This window comes from Acinonyx jubatus, chromosome C2, assembly GCF_027475565.1.
Source record: "Acinonyx jubatus isolate Ajub_Pintada_27869175 chromosome C2, VMU_Ajub_asm_v1.0, whole genome shotgun sequence".
Lineage (NCBI taxonomy): Eukaryota > Metazoa > Chordata > Mammalia > Carnivora > Felidae > Acinonyx > Acinonyx jubatus.
In genome coordinates, this window is record NC_069384.1 from 147541617 (window position 1) to 147564570 (window position 22954).

Consider the following 22954-nt stretch of genomic DNA (forward strand, 5'->3'; position numbering starts at 1 on the left):
AGGATGTTGCTCTGACATTTCTCCTTTCTCTCCCCTACATCGTCATGGTCCCCTTAGCTGGGTCCTTCCTTTCAGAGCACAGCATGCTGTTACATCACCCACCTTTACAAAGGAGAAAACAACTTCTCTTGACCTGCATTCCTGCCTAGCTGCCCCATTTCTCTGTTCCTTCTCCCAACAAAACCCCTTGGGACCCAGCTGGTGAGGCTTTCACTCCCATCGGGTGTCCTTTTGAAGCACCTGGTGACCCGTCCGTCCCTAGCCTGCCTTTCATCGGACCTCACCAAGTGGCACAGCGGTGGCTCTCACCTCTGCGACACTCTCTCCTCCCTGGACTCCCAGGACACCACATTGTCCTGTTCCACCTACATACGCTCCTCAGGGTGCCTCTCCTGGCACCTCCATATTTGCTCCTTCAAGCCCCTGAACTGTAGTCTGATGGCATCCGGCCTGCTCCATACCAGCACGTGGCTGCCCACCCTTCCTCAGACTTCCCGGTCCCCACCCTGCCTCACAGTCTGTTCTCAACATGGCAGCCAGGGTAATCCCTTTAGACCTGAAGTGAGATCATAGCTGTCCTTCTCAGAGCAGAATCCACAAGGCTGTAGCAAGGGGGCCTCCACCCCAGCCCATCTCATCATCTACTGCATCATCCTACTGCTTTTCTTCTCGCTTACGTCAGTCCAGACACACGTCCCACTCCTCAGACTTTCCGGGCATGTTTGGACCTCAAATCCTGTGTCTGTGCTGTACCCTCTTTCTAGGAGATTCCTCCCCACGCCCACAAAGCTCCACCCCCTTCTTTCAGGTCTTTACTCAAGTGTGACTAGGACAGAGAGGCCTTCCTTGCGAGCCTCCCTGAACGAGGCTCCCTTTCCCTGCCTCTGCCTACTGACCGGCTTCCTTTCTCTTCATTACACTCCTCGTTGTGGTGTTTTGCCTGTTGACTTATTTTCTATCGTATCTCTTCCTCACTAGGATGCAAACACTTGTGAGGACGAGGAATTTGTCCGCTTTTAGCATCATTTCTGTCTCCATAGCACCTGGACTTGTACTGGGCATATATGATTTGTTTAAATACGTGAATGGTTTTGGGGCCTGCACTGGATGGACTGAAGTCCCAAGCTGTCCTGTAGAGCGCACTCCTGCAGGGTGTGTTTGCCCACAAGTGCTCTGTGGCTAGAGAACATGCAAGATGCTCTGTGCATAATGGTGAACAGAGCATGGGCTCTGGAGCCAGAATAGCTGGGATTAAAACCCGGCTCTCCTTACCAGAACTGTGACCTTAGGTTACTCAACCTGTCTGTGCCCCAGGGCCCTCCTCTGTAAAATGGAATTCTAATAGTTGTCTCCTAGTATAGGGTTATCGGGAGGATCGGACGAGTTACTTCTGCAAAAGCAGAACGGTGCCCAACCCGTGGCAGGTACTGTCTTTGCGTTAGTGCCGTTGTTTTCGTTTATCTTTGGATCTGCCGTGACACCTGCCACAGTAGTCTGAATCAAGTGTCATTCATCAAACCCTTGTCTCCTGTTGGGGAGACAGCCGAAGGGAGAGTAGGTGAAGTGTTGGCTGGCCAGGCAGCAGATCTATTCCCGATTTGTGTTTGCCTCCAGGAGATGTGCTGAGCCCTACTTTGTGCCAGGCTCAGTGCCGGGCCTTGGGCAGAGTGATGAGCAAACACAGGCCAGTCTCTAGTCTCAGGAGCTCTCTGCCCCGCTTATGTAGCTATGGGATCTTACTGTCCCACCCAGAGGAGCTGGCAGTGAGGGAAGTGGACCAAATGCAGTCAGTAATTTCATCTCACTGGCTCCCACGCACCCGGGCTGCTATGTATGGCCTTCCTGCCAGCTCAGTGCTCCAGCACTCGGGGGGCAGGATGTGCCCCCCACAGCACCGACACATTCTCGGAGATGGCTTCAAGCTGCTGCTTTTTCCTTCCAAGATCGCGTTCACGGGGAGGAAGCTTTCCATTTCAGGTGTAGGTCTAAGTTTCTGCTCTACACTGGGAAACCTTGGCCAATAAACGAGAAATTTCACCATCTGCTCTGTAGGTTCCTAGGCAGATCAGAGGTTTTCCCAAACGTCCTCACATATTTCAGGCTTTGGGGGTCACCATTTCCTCTAACCTCCAAATAAAGGAATCTCTATTCCCTAGGGTCTGGCACCCCGTCCCCATGGTTGCAGAGAATGCCTGAGAAGGAGGAGGGGCTTAGATTCTGTTGGTCGCTTGCACCTCAGATCCCTGCTTGCTGCTCACGATCAGACCTTTTGCCGTTCCTGTCTTTTCTCTCCCTGCTTTGCTGAGTCTTCTCAGCTCATCCCTCAGCATTGCGCCTCCCCAAGGATGGGGAGGGGGCATTTTCCACCTGCTGCCTGAACTGTTAGGCCTCATTCTACCTTGCACCCCACTTCCCAGCTGCCCCCTTCTCTTAGCTCCTGCTCCCCCAGCCGTGGCTCCTACCCAGGACTTGCCCCCGCCACTCGAACCCGCTCCCCAGGCCCCTGGCTCTCATGGGCTTTGCCTGCTTACACCTTACCTTCCACCCCGATCCTGTCTTCCTTGTGGACCACCTAGACCCGAGGAATGTTTTCCCCGCCCGCTCCCCCTTAGCTAGCGAAATTAAATCTTTATTTTTATTTTCTGATTGTACAGGTAACATATGACATTTAGTCATAACAATTCAAGCGTTACAGAAATGATTGAGAAAATGAGCAATCCCAGAGAAAGGGAATCCTACGACATACGCTGTCCCACAGCTGCCCTTTCGCACAGGCTTGAATGGCAGGGAGTTTTGAGTATGGTTAGTCTACAATCAATAAATAGTGGGATTTTAAAGGGTATAGTTTCTGATGTTATGATTTAGAATACCACCATATCCTCAGACCTCTGTGAGTGATCGTATCAGAAAAGAATGGTCAGAATCACTGAAAATTCAGAGAAAAAAGAACAAGCAAGAGACAGGACACTAGATAATACACCTCTGACGCTAACAAATCAAATGTGTTCCTGCCAGGCAGCTTCAGGCCTCGTCTGTGTGTCTGACACATCCCAGTGACTGTCACATCTCAATCTCCTATTCATAGGACCTGATATTCTTTGAGTGATGCTCTTTCCTTTATGGAAAAACATGGAAAGTCACAGTAGAGCCAATGAGCAGTTGGGCACATAGAACACAGGGGGATGGGGCCCCTCCATCGTGGCCTTCAAATATGAACAGACGTTCAGTGATGAGGGCCATGACCTATTTTTTATCTCACCAAGGTAAGAATGATAAACAATTGAAATTACCTGTGAAGGAAAATTACTTGATTGCCAAGTGAAATATCCAAGTGTGTATCTAAAAGTGGCTGTGGGATATCCTTGGGGCTAGCAATCTGGTTTGCATAGAGTATCTGTCCCTAAGTCTTCTGTTTTGAATTTGATGACATTTTTAAGCTCGCTGTTTCATTTTAGCATACCCAGTAATGAAATAAACAAAGTGTGAATATGAGGCAGTGCTAGTTAAACATTTATACCAGCCCTACCCTGTCATTTCTTGAACCTATTAAAGTGTAATGTTTTTATATGAAATCATTATAAATTTATAACAAGTCTAATCTGTGGTGACGCGCTGTTCCATGGACTGTGAATTATTGTTCTAAATTTCAGATGGCAGATGCTTTCTCTGAGCGATGGTGCCGGGATGATTAGCTTCTCTGATGCAGCATAAGACTATGTCTTCCATTTGCATAAAACACAAGTGCTGATTATACAGTTTGATTTGAGACCTCCGACAATATTTTTCCCAAACAACAATCTTGACAATCAGCTCTCTTACAATAAGGAAGTGCTGATCGATTATGAATACTGCCCTGAAGACTTTCTACCCCCAAATCTCCATTAAAATTGTATCCATAGAGACGACGACGCTAAAACACATCACTGAGTCCAGGATGGGTGCAGTAATGAGCTGTAAGCAGAAGTTAGGTTCTGCAGAGCTTTTGCTGAGCCCAAGGGCATTGGCTTTAGAGGTTGGGATTCAACCTATAGCATTGAATCCCTCCTCCCAGGGTGAGTCTTAGACGTGGGTAGACCAAAAGCCACCATTTCTCGGGGTGATTGTAGAGTACTAGGAATGCCTTTCCACCTCAGAGTATCTCTGTCCTTGCTGAAAGTCATCATCAGTTTCTAAAATTCCACCACTGGAGATCTCTCTTTGGGGGAACAAGCTCTCGTTAATAGGAAGGCGCTCTTGGAAAGGTGAGGTTTTTGCCCTGAGCACAGTTGGTTGGAAAATAAGAGTTTTCTAGCTGCCTTTCAACGTGGTAGAAAGCTGAGAGCAATTCCTTCAAGAATGAAGAACACACTAGGAACACCTCAGTGTCTTGATACATGTACTGGGGGAAGGGAAAGACAGTGACCCCGATCACTGGGGAAGGGGAATCCACAAGGTAAAAGCGGGGTCAGCAGGCCATTCTGGATTTCCACGGTAAAATAGAGGGCAAGTGTTTACCTGGAGAAGACTGCACAGTAGTTCTTGTCGACAATTACGTGTGCCTGTAATGAAAGTGGATTTGGAAAAGAACTCCTACTTCTTTAGTGAACACAGTTGCTTTGGTGGGCTGGCAGATATACCTCAGAGCAGGGCCCTCATTTCCTGAGCTTCTGAGACCCTTGTATAAGCTGGCCTCTGTCAAACTTTTGCCTGGTTCCTAACTTAAAAGCAGAAAGTACAATAAAGAATACTTACTGTATTGTATCTTGACCTCAGAGAGCTCCCAATCCTAATGTGCAAGAGGCATGTTTTCACACGGTGTTTGTAATTAGAAGGTGAAATCAGAAACTTCCACAGAAATGAAAACTACCTGTAAATGTGGTCTATGGATGAGATAGCTGAAACTGAGAGTTGAAAACCATTCTCCATGGAAATCTCTGAACAAGCCAAAGAAGCTTGATTCATAATGGATGCAGTTTATGAAAATGGTGGCCAGTAATGCTCAGGAAATGAGAAGCCCCTGCCAAGTCACTCAAGCCTTTTAGTGAAAGGAGAGGAGTCCTCGTGGTCGCATAAGGCCCTCCCTATGAAATCACGATTCCAGCGCAGCCTCTGCTCAGCCACCATGGACTAATGGGAGAAGGAGGGACCACGAGCATGGTGCCCACACTGGACTGCATATCCCAGCATCCCTTACAGTCAGGTTCTAGCCAGGTGCAGGAACACATGTATGTGAGCTTCTGGGTTGAGGTTCCTCAGGCAGAGGTACCTTTTCCGCTCTCTCCTTGCCCATCTGCCAGCTGGACAGTGGAGCCACAAGACAGAAGGAGCATGTGTGTCGGAGGCAGCAGGTAATAGGACCCCTTTGAAGCCCTATCAAAGGAGACAAAGGTAAACTTCTAGGCCCCTGAGATTTCAGTGGAGGGAGTGGTGGGGGACTGTTATTTCATCTAGCATCCTTTTAACTAATGTAGTAGGTTAACCTATGGAAGGAAGGAAGTTGGAAAGTTGTAACACAGCCTCTCCTTGTTTTGCTTTCGTTATTATTGACTTCACGTCTGTCCAGTCTACACCAAATTGTTCATCCAATACATCAGTACAAATGTGTGCCTAGTTCCCCAGCCCTTTGAGGGAACATTATCTGGTCTGCACTCAATGAGGTAGGTCATTGCTTAGTGGATCAAGCCCAGCTTGTCCTAATCAGTGGGAACTTGATGTCCAGAGAGGGCTCTAAGAGAGGAAGGCCCAGGAGCAATGAACACCAAGCTTAGAATTTCACAGAGTAAGCAGGAGGCAGTATCCCTGGGAGAGGTCAAAGTCAAGTTGTTTCTTTGATTCCTAAGCCCAAAGAGGAAGGTTGCCATATACTGCTGGCATTGAAAACAAGTCCAGCAGAGTTAAAAGCCTGAGAAAGCAGGGCAGGAGGCAGACTCCTAGTTCCATGAGCACCATTCTGACACCCAGTGGGTGGAAGATGCTATTGATCTATTGTTCTCGAGATTTGAAAATGCATATGCCCTACTTTCTTGTGAGTTGCCCTTGTGTGACCTCAAAGACTCACACATTTCCCTGTTAACTAGTACCTTAGGTTAGGTCCCTTGAGTCATCTGCCTTCCTCCATGCCTCCGTGCTTCCTGTTTGGGTTTTGGGCTCTGCAGAGATGTGGCTGGGAGCCTAGTCTACAGGAGGAGGTTAAACCAAGAGTTGCTAAGCTCTTCTGCCGGGGAAGGGGAAGTTACTAGGGTGTTAACTATTTTGGACTTCTTCTTGGCGGTCAGAGGGTCCTGACCCTGGGACGAGGGCATGGGGAGAATGAGCTTATACTCGAAACAGAGGGGCCCCGGAAATATGGAGGTGGCAGGAAAAGCAGTGGTTAAAAGGGACCCCAGCAGCGGGACTGGTGAAGCCCTCTAGAGGAACACCAAAACTTGACGTAGAGTTTTAAATCTTCTTTCTTAAATGGCAGAGCCCTTCTGAAACAGTCTAAACCCTTCCAAATACAGCCGAGTCAGTGGTGCCTTGAAGATAAAGGAAGGGAGAGCAGTGTGACCCTCACCATCCCTCGGTGGCTACAATGATAATTAGAGCATGTATGGGGAAGGAGTCACTGGTCCTCAAATCTAGGTGGTAACCAGGAGCCTTGCAGAGATGCCTGCAGCCAAGTAAAGAATGCAGGACCACAGCCAGATAGCATAACAGTCCAGAGACAACCCCCTTCTTCAAATACCCTGGAGCAGTGTTTGTCGACCTTTGTTATTATTATTATCATTATCATGATTGTGCATCCAAGGGAACCTTTTAAGATCTGTTTTTCTAATTACCTCTCCCTATAAAATTTTAACACCACAGACTTTACCTGGTGGTCCTTGGGAGAGCCACAGCTCACTGTAATATCCAAGAGTTAGTCCCGCCCCCACCTCTTTGGGATCAGTATCACCCTGTTGAGAATGCACATCCTAGAAGGTGACCCGGAAAGGCGAGAAGGTCAGGTCCTTTACACCGTGGATGGGAATGACCCAAGCAGTCACTTGGGTGACTGATACTGGACACAAGGCACCGAAAGGAGTGCCTGTCCCGTGTGGAGACTGACCTGGTGGTAGGGAAGATGGCTGTATTTGAAAAGGCAGAAACCTGGGTTTGTCTCAAAGGGAAAGCTTTATGTCTAAGCCACCCTTACTCTTGTAACAGTGGCGAGGGGTGAGGAGCTGGGGGCAGGGGCACATGTGCAGCTTGTAGCTGGAGTAAGAAGAGAAAGAATGGAGCGCTGCCCTGTCAGATGCTACGCTAGAATGCCTCGTGCTTCTCATTTCTAACTGTTTCCAAATACATCCTGGAGACATTGGCACTTACGCCACTTTTCGTCAGCTGAAACTGGATGAAGTTCCTGGCGTATTTCCAGAAACTAGGCCATAGCTTTGTCCATCAGATACGTGTTGTTTCGACCAAAGAGCTCCTGGTTTGACTCCCTTTTGTGAAGAAGGAAGGGAATCAGTCTGTACCTCCTCATACCCTGAGACCAGGCCTTCCCCCGGCAATCCTGCGAAAGTATTTCCCACCGAGCTAAGCTGTCTTTTGGGAGAGCCGAGGTCTTGACTCACCAGCTTCTGAAGGCTTTGGTCTAATGGTGACGTGGGGTGTAAAGTGCCCATATACCGCCCGGAGTTTGCCGGCTTTCCAGAGGACGACTCGGGCGGCTTGGCCTGTTGGCGGTCCCCAGTCCTCCTGTGCGGGGCGAAATGCATCTGAGAAGAGCCGAAAGGGAGGAGTGGATCATGGAACACTGGCGGAAGTTGTGTTTTGATTTGGGCCACCCGAATGAAGAAGGTCGTTCGTGACTGGGTCCTACAGCTCCTGAGAAATCCTGAGCGCCTCTGGCTGAACTTCCGTTCGGAAAGAGAAGGGTGCAGGCAGATGTCTTGCCAGGGTGCTCGAGGAAGAGGCCCCTGTGGCTGAGTGGCCCCGGAAGGCCAAAGCCTCATTAACTTCTCTGCAAGGGGAAATCGACACACATCTGGCAACACCAGCCAACACCCCTGAGGGCTCTTCCCGCCCCGACTTTAGAATGGCAGTCTGGATTTCTGCCTCTTTTCTGTGATGACTGAGGCAGCCCCAGCGAGGCGGACCTTGCCAAACGCAAGGATACTTCTTGAAAGACTTAGTGAAGAACCATGAATCCGTCACAAAGAAGACAAGACAATTCTGGAGTTAGCTGATGCAAGCTTAGCTTTGGCTATACTGTTAAAAGACCCCCACACCTGCACACCTGGCTGTCAAACACCACTGCCGGAGTTTTAGCTCCTTACTGAAGCTAAATAAGATAGAAAGCCTTTAAATTGAAGTTTGTTCTTTTTTGTAATATAATTTTTATTTTTATTTTTTATTTTTGTGAGAGAGAGAGAGAGCACACAAGCGAGCTGGGGAGGGAGTGGGAGAGAGAGGGAGGGAGTAAAGGAGAGAGAGAGAGAGAGAGAGAGAGAGAGAGAATATCTTAAGCAGGCTTCACTCTCGATGCGCCTGATGCAGAGCTCGATCCTAACCCTGGGATTGTGACCTGAGCTGAAATCAAGAGTCGATGCTCAACCAGCTGAGCCACCCAAGCGCCCCTGAAGTTTGTTCTTAAGTGGGATCACTTGTTGGCTTATATGCTCAATAAGCACATAAAAAAAGTGAAAGATGCATCATTCTTTGTAAAGATTATTTCCATATTGTGTTTATGTTAAGGAAATAAACCTCCAGTGACCTATAATTAGTTGTAAGAAAACTTTGTTTCTACTCAATGCGTATTTTTCTGGAGAAGGGGTCTATAACTTTCATTCCTCAGGCCCATGGCTTGGAACAAAACCCTAGAAAAACAATCAAAAACGAAAGATCCAGAACATGTTGCCTCTCCGTAGGGGAGACAGAGACAGCCGAGTGAGAACAGTAACAAATGATTCCTTCAGCTTACACTTTTATTATCTTCTTAGGTTAAATATGGGAATGCTAAATATGATGGATAGTAGGCCTGCACGAAGTATGGGAAAAGATCTGTGTTTGTGAAGAAATGACTTCCACAAATCATGTTTATCACAATGTAGTGTTAAATTATAAAATGTCTACCAGGTGCCTGGAAATATACCCACAAAATATCAAAGGGATTTATGCCCATATTAATAATGGCAAGGCGGACACAATAATCTACATCTTACGTTTCACAAAGGCATGTGTGGCCTTGAGAGTGGTGCCATGGTGATATTTCCTTCACTTTACAGAGGGGAGAAAATGACATAAAAATGATGCTATTGCATTGAAAGTGGGAATGAGGAACTCTGGGCGCCACATTCCATAGTGAGACACCTCCCGAGGAGAAACCTACGTGCCTTATATGTGTGCCCAGAGCTTCATGGGAGCATCAGTTTTATGTTTATATTTGATGAGTAGGGTGAGGGTGGAAAAGATTCCAGTTTTGCCCTTCGGAAGCCTGACCTGGCCTTTCCTAGAGTCAGTTCTACAGGAGGGGCGGGACTTGAGAAGCCTCTGCTGCTGCTTATTACTATCAGTAGTAATTGTATTAGCATTGCTACAGTTACGACGTCCCTCTCATCCGTACGCCCATGAAATGCTGGGTGTTGCTGAATGGGGCAGTTCCATGCTGGCCTCTGAGCAGGACTCAGATGCAGGGGCCAGAGGTGGAGGAGTCCGGCTCGGGTCATCCCACGTGGAATGGACTTGGTGGCAAACTGTCAACAGCCTAGATAATCACGCTTCTTTAGGATAACCCCAGAGATCTGCTGTTGCCGAGCATACATTGTGCAGGAAGTGCCTCTTTGGCCCCTGGTCAAATCGCAAGGGTCCGTAGCTGCCTTCTAGGAGGTATGCTACATATGGAGGGAGGGAAGGAGGGGGACTTTGGTCATTACGGGAAAACTCAGCTCTATAAATGATACGTTGGGCGCAGGGATGCGTCGATTCAGTAGGGGCTCAGCCTTCCCATCTCATGTGACCATTACTATGGTCTTAGCCCTGGAGACCCTCTGGTCTTCTAGATGTGCTGGACTGCAGCCCTTGACTGGATTTCCACCACCCAGTCTCTGATGGGACCTGTGTCAGAGAGCGATTCGAGGAAGTATGAACCCCTTGGATCACACCTTCGTGAGGTTTTCACTTCCTCAGGTCTCTTGGTCCTGGGTAGGCTTGCAGAAGGCATTCGCTTCTCTGGAATCTTGTGGAAGTGGAGAACTCAGGACCCTGGGGCTGTCTGGCAAAGCACAGGTGCACCCTGCCTGTCCATGCCTTACTGATCGGGAGTATGCAGAACCTAACAGGTGAGCAGATTCGTGGATGTGGATGTGGATGCTCTCTGAGAAGTACGACGCGTTGTGCCGGTGTGACTGTTGACTTCTTTTGATTTTTCAAAAAACCGTAAAGCTACCAGCGCTCCAAAAGGATTTCACATTTACATTTCCCCGGGTTTTCCTGGGGCTTGGAGTGTGTGTGCAGTTCTAGTTCTTTCTCTTAGATTTATCGTGTTCTTGCGGCAGCATAAAAAATGGGACATAGAGACGGAAGGAATTTTAGCTGTTTGGGCCTCTCTGAGCTCACTTAGCCTCTCTGACCCCCCATTCCTACTCTGGAAAGCAGGGATAATAATACAATTGATAACTTATTTTTCATTGATACTTTTTGTTGATCATAAAACAATTCTAGAATTACTTTGAGGAATAAATAAAACAGTGTAAGTAAGGCACCTGCACAAACCCTCTGGCATTTGGCTCACACACTCAACGCGCAGCTTTTCACCTTGTGTAGGGACCCCAAAATGCTCAATTGTGAACACTACTGCTGTGCCAAAGCTTTCTTCACATCTGAGACCTTTTTTCCCCCCACTTTGTCTCCATGCTTTTACTTTTCTTATGAAGCTCTTTATTTTTTTTTTTAAGTTTTTGAATTTATTTTGAGGAAGAGTGCACGTGCACGCACGAGCGGGGGAAGGGCACGGAGACAGAGAGAGAATCCCAAGCAGGCTCCACTCTGTCAGCACAGAGCTTGACTCAGGTCTCCAACTCACAAACTGTGAGCTCATGACCTGAGCCGAAATCAAGAGCTGGACGCATACCACCTGAGCCACCCAAGTGCCCCTTAAGTTCTTCATTTTATTTTATTTTATTTTATTTTATTTATTTTATTTTATTTTATTTTATTTATTTTATTTTATTTTATTTATTTTATTTTATTTTATTTCATTTCATTTATTTTTTTAACGTTTATTTATTTTTGACACAGAGACAGAGCATGAACGGGGGAGGGTCAGAGAGAGAGGGAGACACAGAATCCGAAACAGGCTCCAGGCTCTGAGCAGTCAGCACAGAGCCCGACGCGGGGCTTGATAAGTTCTTCATTTTAAATCCAGTATAGTTAACATACAGTAATATTAGTTTCAGGTGTACTATTTAGTGATTCAACAATCCCATACAATACCTGGTGCTAATCTCACGTGCACCCCTTAATCCCCACCACCTGTTTCGCCCATCCTGCCACCCCCACGTCCCCTCTGGTAACCGTCCGTTTGTTCTCGGAAGATAAGAGACTGTTTCTTGGTTTGTCTCTCTCTTTTTTTTTCCTTTGTCGTTAGTGTTGTTTCTTAAATTCTGCATATGAGTGACGTCATATAGTATTTGTCCTTCTCTGACTTATTTTGCTTAGCAGTATATTCTCTAGATCCGTCCATGTTCTTGCAAATGGCTTTTATATGGCTGAGTAATAGTCCATAAGAGTCCACCTCTTCTTTATCCATTCATCTCTCAGTGGAATGGACACTGGGTGCTTCCGTATTTGGCTATTGTAAATAATGCTGCAGTAAACGTAGGGATGCATGTATGTGGTTAAGATTCAGTGGGGTTCAGTGGGGTTAAGATTCAGTGCTCCCATCCATTTACTTTAACTTATCATTAAATCAGCAAATACGCCTGTTGATGGCTTCCTAATACCTTACTGCTCATGTAGGGAGCAGGTATTGATGGCTGTTGTAAATCAAGCTATGCACTAGGGGTCACCTGGAGTTTACTTTGCCCTTAATGAGCCCAGAGTCGATGGCACAAACCAGCAATGCGTGGTTCAGTGATTCCACTGGGGTGAACATCTCCTTTTTTCTGCATACCGGGGCAAGGTTCTTAGATAAGGTCGCATCTGAGATGAGTCTGACACACGTGTGATCCGTGTGTATGATTCGGACATACAGATGTGGAAGAAAGAGAATTCCAGAGGCAGGAATGGCATGAGCAAGAGTACGGAGGCAGGAAAGGAAGAGCCATGTGTAGAGAAAGAAAGTCAATCTCAAATGGAGTGTTAAATGCACGAAAGAGAGGAGGGGGAAGCAATGGAGTTGGCAAGATCAGTCAGAGCCTGGTCTGGAAGGAGCTCGGCCGTCTCTTGATTTTTCAGAGTTGGGGAAGTAGCCATCTTGCGTGTTTTGAGCTGTTTGTGGACTAGGAACCCTATACTGGAAATGGTCAAAGTAAGAATTCTTTATTTTATGATTCACCCAAAAACGAAAGGACATCTTGCGTACTAAACACTTGAAAGCAGTACATACACATGACAGGCCTACTTGGCACGTATGTGACTTTGGACTGAGTCTCCTACTGGGATGAACCTTAAAGCCGATGCACTGTGCCTTTGAACCCAGAGCCGCAATGATGGCATTTGTATTTAATGCCTGTTCTGTTCAGAAAAAAAAATGGAAATCTTTACTTGTGAACTCTGTGATTTTTTTTTTCCCTGAATACTTGTTCCTGTGTTTAAAAGGGGGGGATTCTAGTGACTGAATTCTGTAATTGGAGTTCTTTGAAGATAAATCCTGAGTAATGACTCATGTATTATAGGTTATTTTTAAGCCATTAGAAAAGTTGGAAGCTCATCAGAAAAAGCAAGGAGTCTATATGTGACAGAGCCCTCAAATCCAGATGATTGGCTCGCATTCTTTTGTCATGTTCAATGATGTATACTTAAAACTACTTGGCAAATGGTTTTTTAAATGAGTTATTTTAGAACAAGAGAACTCAAGGATATAGGAGCTCTACTTACTGGCGTGGTTTTCAATTATTTTACTTCAGATTTATTTTCCACAGCACACACGAAAGAATACTTCTTATTCATCTTGTAGTTGTTACGGAAAGTCACCAACCATGAAAATAACATCCAGGGGCACCTGGGTGGCTCAGTCGATTTGAGCGTCCGACTCTTGGTTTTGGCTCAGGTCACGATCCCAGGGTTGTGGGATCTAGCCCCGTGTCGGGCTGCATGCCGAGCGTGGAGCCTGCTTAAGATTCCCTCTCTCTCTCCCACTGCCCCTCTCCCCTGCTTGCGTGCGCACTCTCTCTCTTTTTCTCTCTCTCTCGAATAAAAAAAGAAAGAAAAGAGCCAGTGTTTGCTGAGCTCACCTTGTGCAGAGAAAGAGAACCAAGGACCTCAATGTGCAGGAAAGGGTAGGGTTCATGCTCTTTACGAAGAAGCCTAGCATTCCTTGTGAGGCATGAATACGACACTGGGAACTTTGGAGAGGCAGGTAAAATGAAATCCTGACTGTCATGATGTGTGTCTGCTAGAGAGCAGCGGGTCATGTAGAAGGTGGCAGGAAAGAGCCTCTGGGGAAGGCACCAGACTGCCTGGCTTAAGCCCATGGGCGAGTCTCCATAGCTTCTCTTTGTGCTCTCACCGCGGCCACTGTGGCCACCAACAGTTACCCTCATTGGCCGTGCTTTTGCTTGCCTTCCAGCTGTCCCCTCCACCTGGAGCCGTGTTCCGTCTCTGCCCCACCTCCTGTCCTCCCCTCCTTCCCACGGCACATCCCTGCTCTCTCTGTAGGTCTCAGCTGACAGCCTTTTCCGACTAGCGTGGGGTAACATCTTATGCCTACCCCGTTGTAGCATTTCATGGCATTGTTATGTTTAGTTCCTCCGTGTAGACTGCATGGTCTATGGCAGAGTGCATAGAGCACACATAGAGGACATCCAAACATCCAGAGGGAGGAAGGACAGGGGAAAGAAGGAGGAGGAGAAAGAATTGAATTCCTGCAGGGGATTGAGCCAGGCACTGGAAGTAAAGTTTGAGTAAAGTCCCCTTGCCCACAAGGAGCTCGAAGCCTGATGGGGAAGAGAGACTTGTGCTAAATTATTACAAATGCAGCGTGGGAGGGCATATGATAGTGGTGCACACAAGCATCCCGGACCCCACAGGGTAGTTCCTGAGCATGGGTGAGACCTTACAGATCTCAGGCTAGTGGGCCCAGGAGGTCGGGTGAGGAGATGGCCCTGGGTAGAAGGCTGGCCACCAAGGTTGCCATGTGCAGTCCCAGGTGCCCACAGGACCCTCCTTGCTTCCTCTTGAGGGAGCTGGATCAAGACCTGTGCTTTGTCGGGGCGCCTGGGGGGCCCAGTTGGTTAAGCACCTGACTTCGGCTCAGGTCATAATCTTGCGGTTCATGGGTTCGAGCCCTGCGCCGGGCTCTGTGCTGACAGCTCAAAGCCTGGAGCCTGCTTCCGATTGTGTGTCCCCCTCTCTCTCCGCCCCACCCCTGTCTCTCTGTCTTTTATTCAAAAATGAATAAACATTGAAAAAAAAATTTTTTTTTAAATCTGTGCTTTGTGTAGGGCCACTGAGGATCTCTGGGCTTACATGCCCCAAATCACGGGGAAGCGTGGAGGGAAACTGCCCCTTGATTCCTACAGGCCCTGCCTCTTGCCCGAACGTGGAGGGGCTTCCAGCTTTAGCGTGGTTCTGATGAGTTGCTGGAGGCCAGAAGGTTCGCCTTCTCCCCAGAGCTGGCCCAGCTCCCAACAGTGCTGTGATGCTGTGAGAGGAAAGAACACTACAGGCAAATCTATACCAACTTAACGAACTCGGGCATCAACAGGTGTTATCTTTTTTAAAGTGTTTAAACACCAAAGGCTAATATCACATGCCCCAAGTGCTGTCCAGGTGAGTAGCTGTCCTTCCTGTGAGCTGTGTAAAAGCCCAGAGAAGAGCACACCAGCCCTGCTGTGGCTCCTCACTCCCATTCTGTCCCCAGTAGTCTCCTCACTGGCTGGGGTGGGAAAGAAAAAGCTAATGAGCGTTAGGCTGTAGGAGAAGCTTCCACGGTGACACAGGCTTATTCATTGTTCTACACGATTACAATGCCATGGGAACCTGTGAGGATTCACATTAAAACGAGACCACAGCCCTTCGGTGGTTTACTTTTTTGTTCATTTGGCTCTTTATTAGGCAGTGGCTGCTTGCGTATTTCTTGTATGACGTTAGCTCTAATAACAGTAGCAACATCCTAATTATTAGGAGCCCCTAAATCAGCTTTGATTGCAACGTAGACAAGGGAAATCTAGTAGAAACCTCGGGCTCCACAGAGACGCGGCAGGGAAGCATTCGATTGTAGCGCAAGTCCAGCAGCTTGGCGGGCAGGCCTCTTCCTGTCTCTTGTGCACGCTTGCCCATGGCTGTGAAGGAGCCCGTGGCTGTGCATTTCGGATATGACTGGGCGCATTAGCCCGTCCCCTTGCACGACAGCTCAAGTAGGGAAATTTGATTCTCGGCCCTCAGCTCATTAATGCGCGCTCCCCATATGATTCTGTACTCACCGCTGACCCAGCCCTCAAACGGGGGCAGAGAAACTTTATGAAACCATCATCTTAGCACAAACCATATTCAAACTTGTTTTCTCCCCCAATCACCCAAGTGAAACACATCAGCTAAAATTTTGTGCTTGTTTGGCTTTTAATATGGCAAAATTTGTTTATGAACAGTTCAGGGAACGTTCTTCTGTGGGAGACAGTTCTACAGAGGTTTCAGGGTCTGTTTCATTTCTAAAAGAGCATAAGCAAACCCTCAAGTACCTTGCTGCCATTCGTCTAGTTGCCCGTGTTGATCCTCTGAGAGACAAACATCATCCTTCGCGGGACAGTGACACGTGGGGCCACTTAGCGGTGTTTCCTCCCACAGAGCCTGCAGGATGGCTGTGGTGTCGTTTGTCCCAGCTCATGGCTGCCATTCCCGTGTGGCTTTGTGGGTCTGTCCTACAGTAGACACTGCGACAAGCCGGTGCTTTTGTGCCCAGGGGTCTCTGGTGATCAAAAACGAAGATTTTGAGGAAGGAGGTTAGTTTCAGCTTCCCCTTTCCCTTACAGCTACAACAGATTTGCAACAGAGGCAAATAATATGCCTGACGAGGGTTGCTGGGGCACGTAGGTCTTTCATGAAACCAAAGCTCTGGGGGCGCCTGGGTGGCTCAGTCAGTTAGGAGTCCCACTCTTGATTTCAGCTCAGGTCACGATCTCACGATTTGTGAGATCAAGCCCTGCCTTTGGCTCTGCATTGACAGCCTGCTTGGGATTCTCTCTCTCCCCCCTCTCTGGCCCTCCCCTTCTTTCTCCCTCTTTCTCTCTCAAAATAAACAAACATTTAAAGAAAGCAAAGTTATAATCTAGTGATAGAGGTGGTTTCAACATCCACGTTTCCCTTTTTGAGTTGCTGTTCTGGTCTGAGCAGGCTTCTGCCGGTCCATGTGGGTCTGTGGTTGTCATAACTTACCTGGTCTGTCTTCACCGTGCTTAATATGGTGCTGCCAGACCAGCTCCTCAGGAGAGCTCAGTTACTTCCCAAAATCACAGCCTCAGACCGTGTCCTTTCCCCACACCAGGCCTGGCCCTCCCTTCTCACATCATGGGTCACAGTCAGCTGTTGCCACAATAACCTAACACAATAACGTAATAACATAACAAACCACCCTGAGCTTCGTCGCGTTGCACCAGTAAGCATTTATTTCTTGATCATATGATTGCGGGTTCTCTGGGTTCCACCGATCTAGGCTAGGCTCAGGTAGGCTCGGCCCGCCCACAGGGTGGATCCAGCTCAGCTCCACTCCTCAAGGCCAGTGAACCAGCCAGAAGTGGGTCCTTTCATGCTAGTGAAGCACAGAAGTCCAAACTGATCATGCGACTACATTCCAGGCTTCTGCCTGTGTCTCGTCCACTGACGCCCCGTTGGCCAAATCAAGTCACATGCTCAGGCCCAAGATCAAGGAGATGGGACACATCTCTACCCTGTGAGGCCAACTCAAGCCACATGGCAAAACCCAAGTGAATATTTGTTGAAAAATAACATAAACTCTCACACCATCCCAGGGGCTGGCCATATAAGGTAAACCCCAGTTCAGTCTTCCTGTTCTTCTCTTGCTGCCTATGCTGAAACATAGCCCTGCCTGTGTTAACACCTTGATGGTGTAACAACAGCACTGGTGGGAGAATTAACTCACGTGCTGAAGAACGTGATCCAGACGGAACAGCAGTTATGACGGCGGCCTGGGCTTTGCCCAGCAGTGGGATGACATAACAGACGGGCTTCCGTTTGGAAATTTGAGGTGGCCGATCCTGTACTCAGATTAGGAACCATTCTTAGCCCCCACACCGGTGAACTGATTGTGCATATGCCTGTCTCCTCCTGGGAGGCCCTAATTTGGAGAAAGCTGTCCCTCTGTCCCCTGTGATTGCCCCTCAGCCCCACCCAGTCTGTAAAGGCCTCCCGGGGAACACCCATAAAATGGCAGAAGCTTCAGCGTTGCGCTGCAGAGCCCAGTATGAACTTGGGCTCATTTTTGTATCATTTTAATCATAGCACATTAGAGACGAAGATGGGACCCTTAGAGACCATCTAGCTCAGCACTGTCCAGTGGAACTTTCTCCACTTGGAAATGTTGTAGATCTGTACCGTCCAATAGAGTAACCATCGTAGTAGGTGGCTGCTGAGCTCTTCAAACGTGTCTGGTGGAGCTGAGGAACTGAATGTTAATTTTATGTAATTTTAATTAATTTAGCTTTATACTTAAATAGCCCCATGTGGCTAGTCACTACCGTATTGGACAGTGTAGATCTAGTTAGTCCCTTACTGGCCCAGAGTAGACATCAATAGATATTTCTCGAACTGAACGAGAAAGAGAGAAATGGCCTCCACCCAACATCACACGGCAAACTGGTGGCAAAGCCAAAGTAAGATCCTGGGACACGGGCGGGCTGACCGGGGCGTGTCCCCTACGCCCCACGGCCCCTTCAAGGCCCAAATCTGTGTGCACTAGTCTACCCATAACCTTCTAGTAATATCTACACTCTTCATGGTCAAATAACTTGGGGCAGGGCGGGGGGGGGGGGGGGGGGGGAGGGGAAGGGAATGGAAAAACCAAACTATTTCTCTGTCTTTGGTAATTTGTAGAGTGAGCATCAAAAACTCAATCAGACATCAAATATTTTTTTACACGGTCGAAATAATACACACTTTGCATCCAAATTAAAACACAAGCTCCCAGCGATTTAATTATGCAAATGTGATATACGCAGCAGCAAACAGTGTTAAAGGGGAAGAATGAAGATGGATAAGCTAACATTTCTGGCGACACTTTCCTTTCTAATCTCCTCTTTTGGTTGACATTATGCCGATTTTCATGCGCCGCTTAGGTGGACACTTTATTTCTTCGTGGCAAGTGCCTCTGCAGATTTATGCAAATAATACTAATCACCGTGGAGAAAAAGAGCAGCCGTTTCCAGCCCTTCTGCCCACACGTGTTAGGCAACGGCACCAGATGAGTCCTTAGCCGTGAATTTGATTCAATGCACAAGTGAGCAAAGCTGCTGTGTCAGAAGGGGCCGTTTTCGCCCAGCTGCACGGACGACTCTAGATTCTAAGCTTTAATTCCCAGCTTTGTTCTACAGGAGGCCGGAAGTGAAAATTGAAGAGTGGATATAGACCTGTCTCGCCCCTGCCTCATCAGGGGAGCCCCGTTCCCTGGGGGTGGGGGGCGGGGGGGTCCTGTGGAAGCCCACCTGGAGGGGAGGATTTGGGTGCCAGTAGTTTATTGAGGAAGTGCTCCCAGGGGAAGCTCGTAAGGAGGGTGGTGGAGGTGTGGGGCGTGGAAGGGGCGAACGCCAAACGAGAGTGGGACCTCAGGCAGAGTCCCACCGAGGCTGCCTTCATTCTGATTCCATGGGGCCACTGGACATAAGTTTCACCTCAGCATTTGTCCCCACCTGAGACCAGGGGACTGGGCTTTCCTACGTGCCCTCCGACTCAGAGATGGGCCCAAGCCACCCCGAGGCACTTGCAGCTCCCCGGGACTGGTAGAAGGCAGACCCCTGACGCGAGCCGCTGGGGCAGGCCCGTGGATGGGCGCACAGAGCCCCGAGGGCACTGGGCAGAGGACTGGCTGTGTCCCCCAGAACCTTACCCCGGGTCCCTGCTCACGGAGGGCACCCCTACCTCGCTGCTCTTTTCCCAAAGTACATGGTGTCTCTTCCCTGGAGTCCCCCTCGGGCACTCGATGGCTTCCTGGTACATTACGTCCAGGCGACTGGGATTTTTCTCATAATGGTTTTTTTTTTGTTTTTTTTTAACGTTTATTTATTATTGAGAGACAGAGAGAGAGCACAAGCAGGGGAGGGGCAGAGAGAGGAGGACACCCAGAATCCGAAGCAGGCTCCAGGCTCTGAGCTGTCAGCACGGAGCCCGACGCGGGGCTCGAACCCACGAACCGTGAGATCACGACCCGAGCCGAAGTCGGACGCTCAACCGACTGAGCCCCCCAGGCGCCCCTCATAATGGTTTTTATTCTGTCTGATCACACTGGCATTTTAGCGGCAGTCTGCAGAGTCTTAGGAGGGGGGTGGGTGGTCTGTGGCACGTGTTCACATCAAGAGAGCTACTCACGGGCACGGCCGGCTCCTAAGGCCCCCACGTAACCCAGAAACTAAGGGGTGGTGTTTCTTCTCCAGCACCCGGAACTCTCCTGGGGGTGCTAGAGAGGGAGCGCGCCACGTTGTCGGCCTCTGCAGCAGCCTCCCCACACCTGCGTCATTGTTTGGGGGGCCAAGGGTGGGGGGAGAGGTGGGGGAAACTGAATCCCAGGTGCCAGGCACTCAGATCCTATTGGGGGAAAATTGGGGCCCTAGATACTTTCTCTCTCCTTATTTATTTTCTTTCAGGGAAGGTGTTCCTCTTTTTGGCTCTCTGCAGAGCAGAAATGCTGTTCTGAAGGTGAACATGAAAGCTCTCTTGGCAAAGAAATTGCTTTGCTCCATTTGAGAAAGCTCTCTGCCTTTGAGAGAAGAGAGAGTGTGGGGCTCGGAGAACTTGATCAGCCCCTCATCTTCCCCTCCGGCTTCCAGGGACGAGGCTGGACAGAGAGGCTCACGCACCCTCCCCAGGGCTCTCTCTGCGCCCTCCTCGCAGAGCTGCCCGAGATCCTGGGATCCCTATCAGGACGGCAGACCCAGAGGGCTGAGCCCAGGGCCCACGCAGTGGGAGAGGAACTGTCTGTGGTTGAGGCTGATTCGGCCGCTGAGTGGCTTTGAAAATCCCACCTTTCGAAATGAGGACGCAACATCTCAGCTCACCACGAAAAGGGTGCGTCGTAAACTGTAAAGTGTCAAGCAGGTTCAGTTGGTGGTGATGACGATGGTGAACTGTGGGTCGTAGGACCCCGGAATACTGTGTGTGTGCGTGTGCGTGTGTGTGTGCGTGCTCTTTGTCCCCATCTGGCAGAGAGCAGTTAGTGGTGACCTGCCCCGCAGGTGGTCAGCCCTTCCCTCATCCCACTTTGCGGGACGGGGGAACTGAGGAGCCCCCTCCTCCACACAGGCCAGCCTGCAGCAGTGACCGAGGGGGATGGCGGTGACTCCTGCTCCTGAACTCCTTCCCGCCCCCAGCCATGCGAGGAGCCTGTCAAAACAGCATCCATTTTATTTTACCAAAGTGGTCTTTTTTAAGGTTGTTTGTTTGTTTTGAGAGAGAGAGAGAGAGACAGAGAGAGAGAATGAATCCTAAGCAGGCTCCATGTGCCGTTAAGTGCAGAGCCCAAGACAGGGCTCAGTCCCATGAACCGTGAGATCATGACCTGAGCCAAAATCCAGAGTCAGACACTTCATGCCCGAGCCATTCAGGGGCCTCTGTCTATTTTTAAATAAACATGAAAAAGATACACTGTATAGTAGCACTTTCAGAGCCCAGAAATGTAAAATTCGAAATAAAAATGGAGTCCTCATCGGGGTTTTGAGTAAGATGTGGATTTGCAGTTGACTCATTATGTACATGCATTCTCTCTAAGCCTCAGTTTCCCCATCCAGAAAACAGGACTGAGAAACAGGTAGAAAGATGGTGTGATGGTGCAGTAAGAGATTTGACGAGCATGGGCTGCAGAGCACTCCTCGTAGAGTTAATATCATCGGCATCCTCAGTATGTTGGTTTGCAGAGCACTCCTCGTACAAAGTTCGTATCATCGGCGTCCTCAGTATGTTGGTTTGCAGAGCACTCCTCATACAGAGTTCGTATCATCGGCATCCTTAGTATGTTGGTTTGCAGAGCACTCCTCGTACAAAGTTCGTATCATTGGCATCCTTAGTATGTTGGTTTGCAGAGCACTCCTCGTACAAAGTTCGTATCATTGGCATCCTTAGTGTGTTGGTTTGCAGAGCACTCTTCGTACAGAGCTAATATCATCAGTGCCCTTAGTATATTGGTTTGCAGAGCACTCCTCGTACAGAGTTCATATCATCGGTGTCCTCAGTATGGTGGTTTGCAGAGCACTCCTCGTACAGAGTTCATTTCATCGGCATCCTCAGTATGTTGGTTTGCAGAGCACTCTTTGTACAGAGCTAACTAATATCATCAGTGCCCTTAGTATATTGGTTTGCAGAGCACTCCTCGTACAAAGTTCATATCATCAGTGCCCTTAGTATATTGGTTTGCAGAGCACTCCTCGTACAAAGTTCATATCATCAGCATCCTCAGTATGTTGGTTTGTAGAGCACTCTTTGTACAGAGCTAATATCATCAGTGCCCTTAGTGTGTTGGTTTGCAGAGCACTCCTCGTGCAGAGTTAATATCATCGGCATCCTTAGTATATTGATTTGCAGAGCACTCCTCGTACAAAGTTCATATCATTGGCGTCCTCAGTATGTTGGTTTGCAGAGCACTCCTCGTACAAAGTTCGTATAATCAGCGTCCTCAGTATGTTGGTTTGCAGAGCACCACTCATACAGAATGCATATTGATGTCCTTAGTAGTTTGGTTTGCAGAGCACTCCTCGTACAGAGTTAATATCATACAGAGTTAATATCATCGGTGTCCTCAGTATGTTGGTTTGCAGAGCACTCTTTGTACAGAGCTAATATCAGCAGCGCCCTTAGTATGTTGGTTTGCAGAGCACCACTCATATAAAGTTCATATCATCGGCGTCCTCAGTATGTTGGTTTGCAGAGCACTCCTCGTACAAAGTTCGTATCATCGGCGTCCTCAGTATGTTGGTTTGCAGAGCACTCCTCATACAGAGTTCGTATCATCGGCATCCTTAGTATGTTGGTTTGCAGAGCACTCCTCGTACAAAGTTCGTATCATTGGCATCCTTAGTGTGTTGGTTTGCAGAGCACTGCTCATACAGAATTCATATTGACGTCCTTAGTATTTTGGTTTGCAGAGCACTCCTCGTACAGAGTTCATATCATCGGCCTCCTCAGTATGTTGGTTTGGAGCCACAGTGCAGCCCTTTCCCTGTTCCCAGAATGAGGAAGCAGAGCGCCAGGTTGGTTCAGACAGCTCCATGGCGCTACAGGCAGTTACTGGCAGTGGGGCTGCAAACCATGGCTTCCCGTGCAGTGCATGCCATGTGCGGACGCCGGGGTGGATGGCCTCTCCTGCCTCCCGGAGCCTAGTCCTGCCGGGTACCAGCCAGTGCCAGGCTCTGTAAGTGCCGGTGCTGGAGACCTACCTGAGGGGGTTAGCGGAGCCATCAAAGGAGGGATTGACCGTGGGCATTTGTAAAGGGGAGTGGATGTCGACTGGCCTGAAATTTCTCCTGCACCTTTGAGTCAGCCCGGCGCCTGCCTCTCCCAGCAAGTTCTCTCCTGCATTGACTCCTTGATCTCGAAAGCTGGGGAGGAGAAGTGAATGTCCGCGCGAGTGCACAAGGTA

At 48.7% G+C, this 22954-nt stretch overlaps 1 protein-coding gene across 12 annotated transcripts in view; it reads left to right on the top strand.

The window, feature by feature from the left end:
• The window catches only part of ULK4 (unc-51 like kinase 4), a 571462-nt gene that overhangs the window by 474472 nt on the left and 74036 nt on the right, over positions 1-22954 (top strand). Inside the window, exon 36 of one of the 12 annotated variants that reach the window (XM_053221613.1) lies at positions 14604-14747. The exons of the other annotated variants lie outside the window; for them this stretch is intronic. Coding sequence (XP_053077588.1) covers positions 14604-14612 — 9 coding nt within the window. The 3' untranslated portion in view covers positions 14613-14747. Of the gene's footprint in view, positions 1-14603; positions 14748-22954 lie in introns of those variants that run through there. 12 annotated transcript variants of the gene reach the window in all.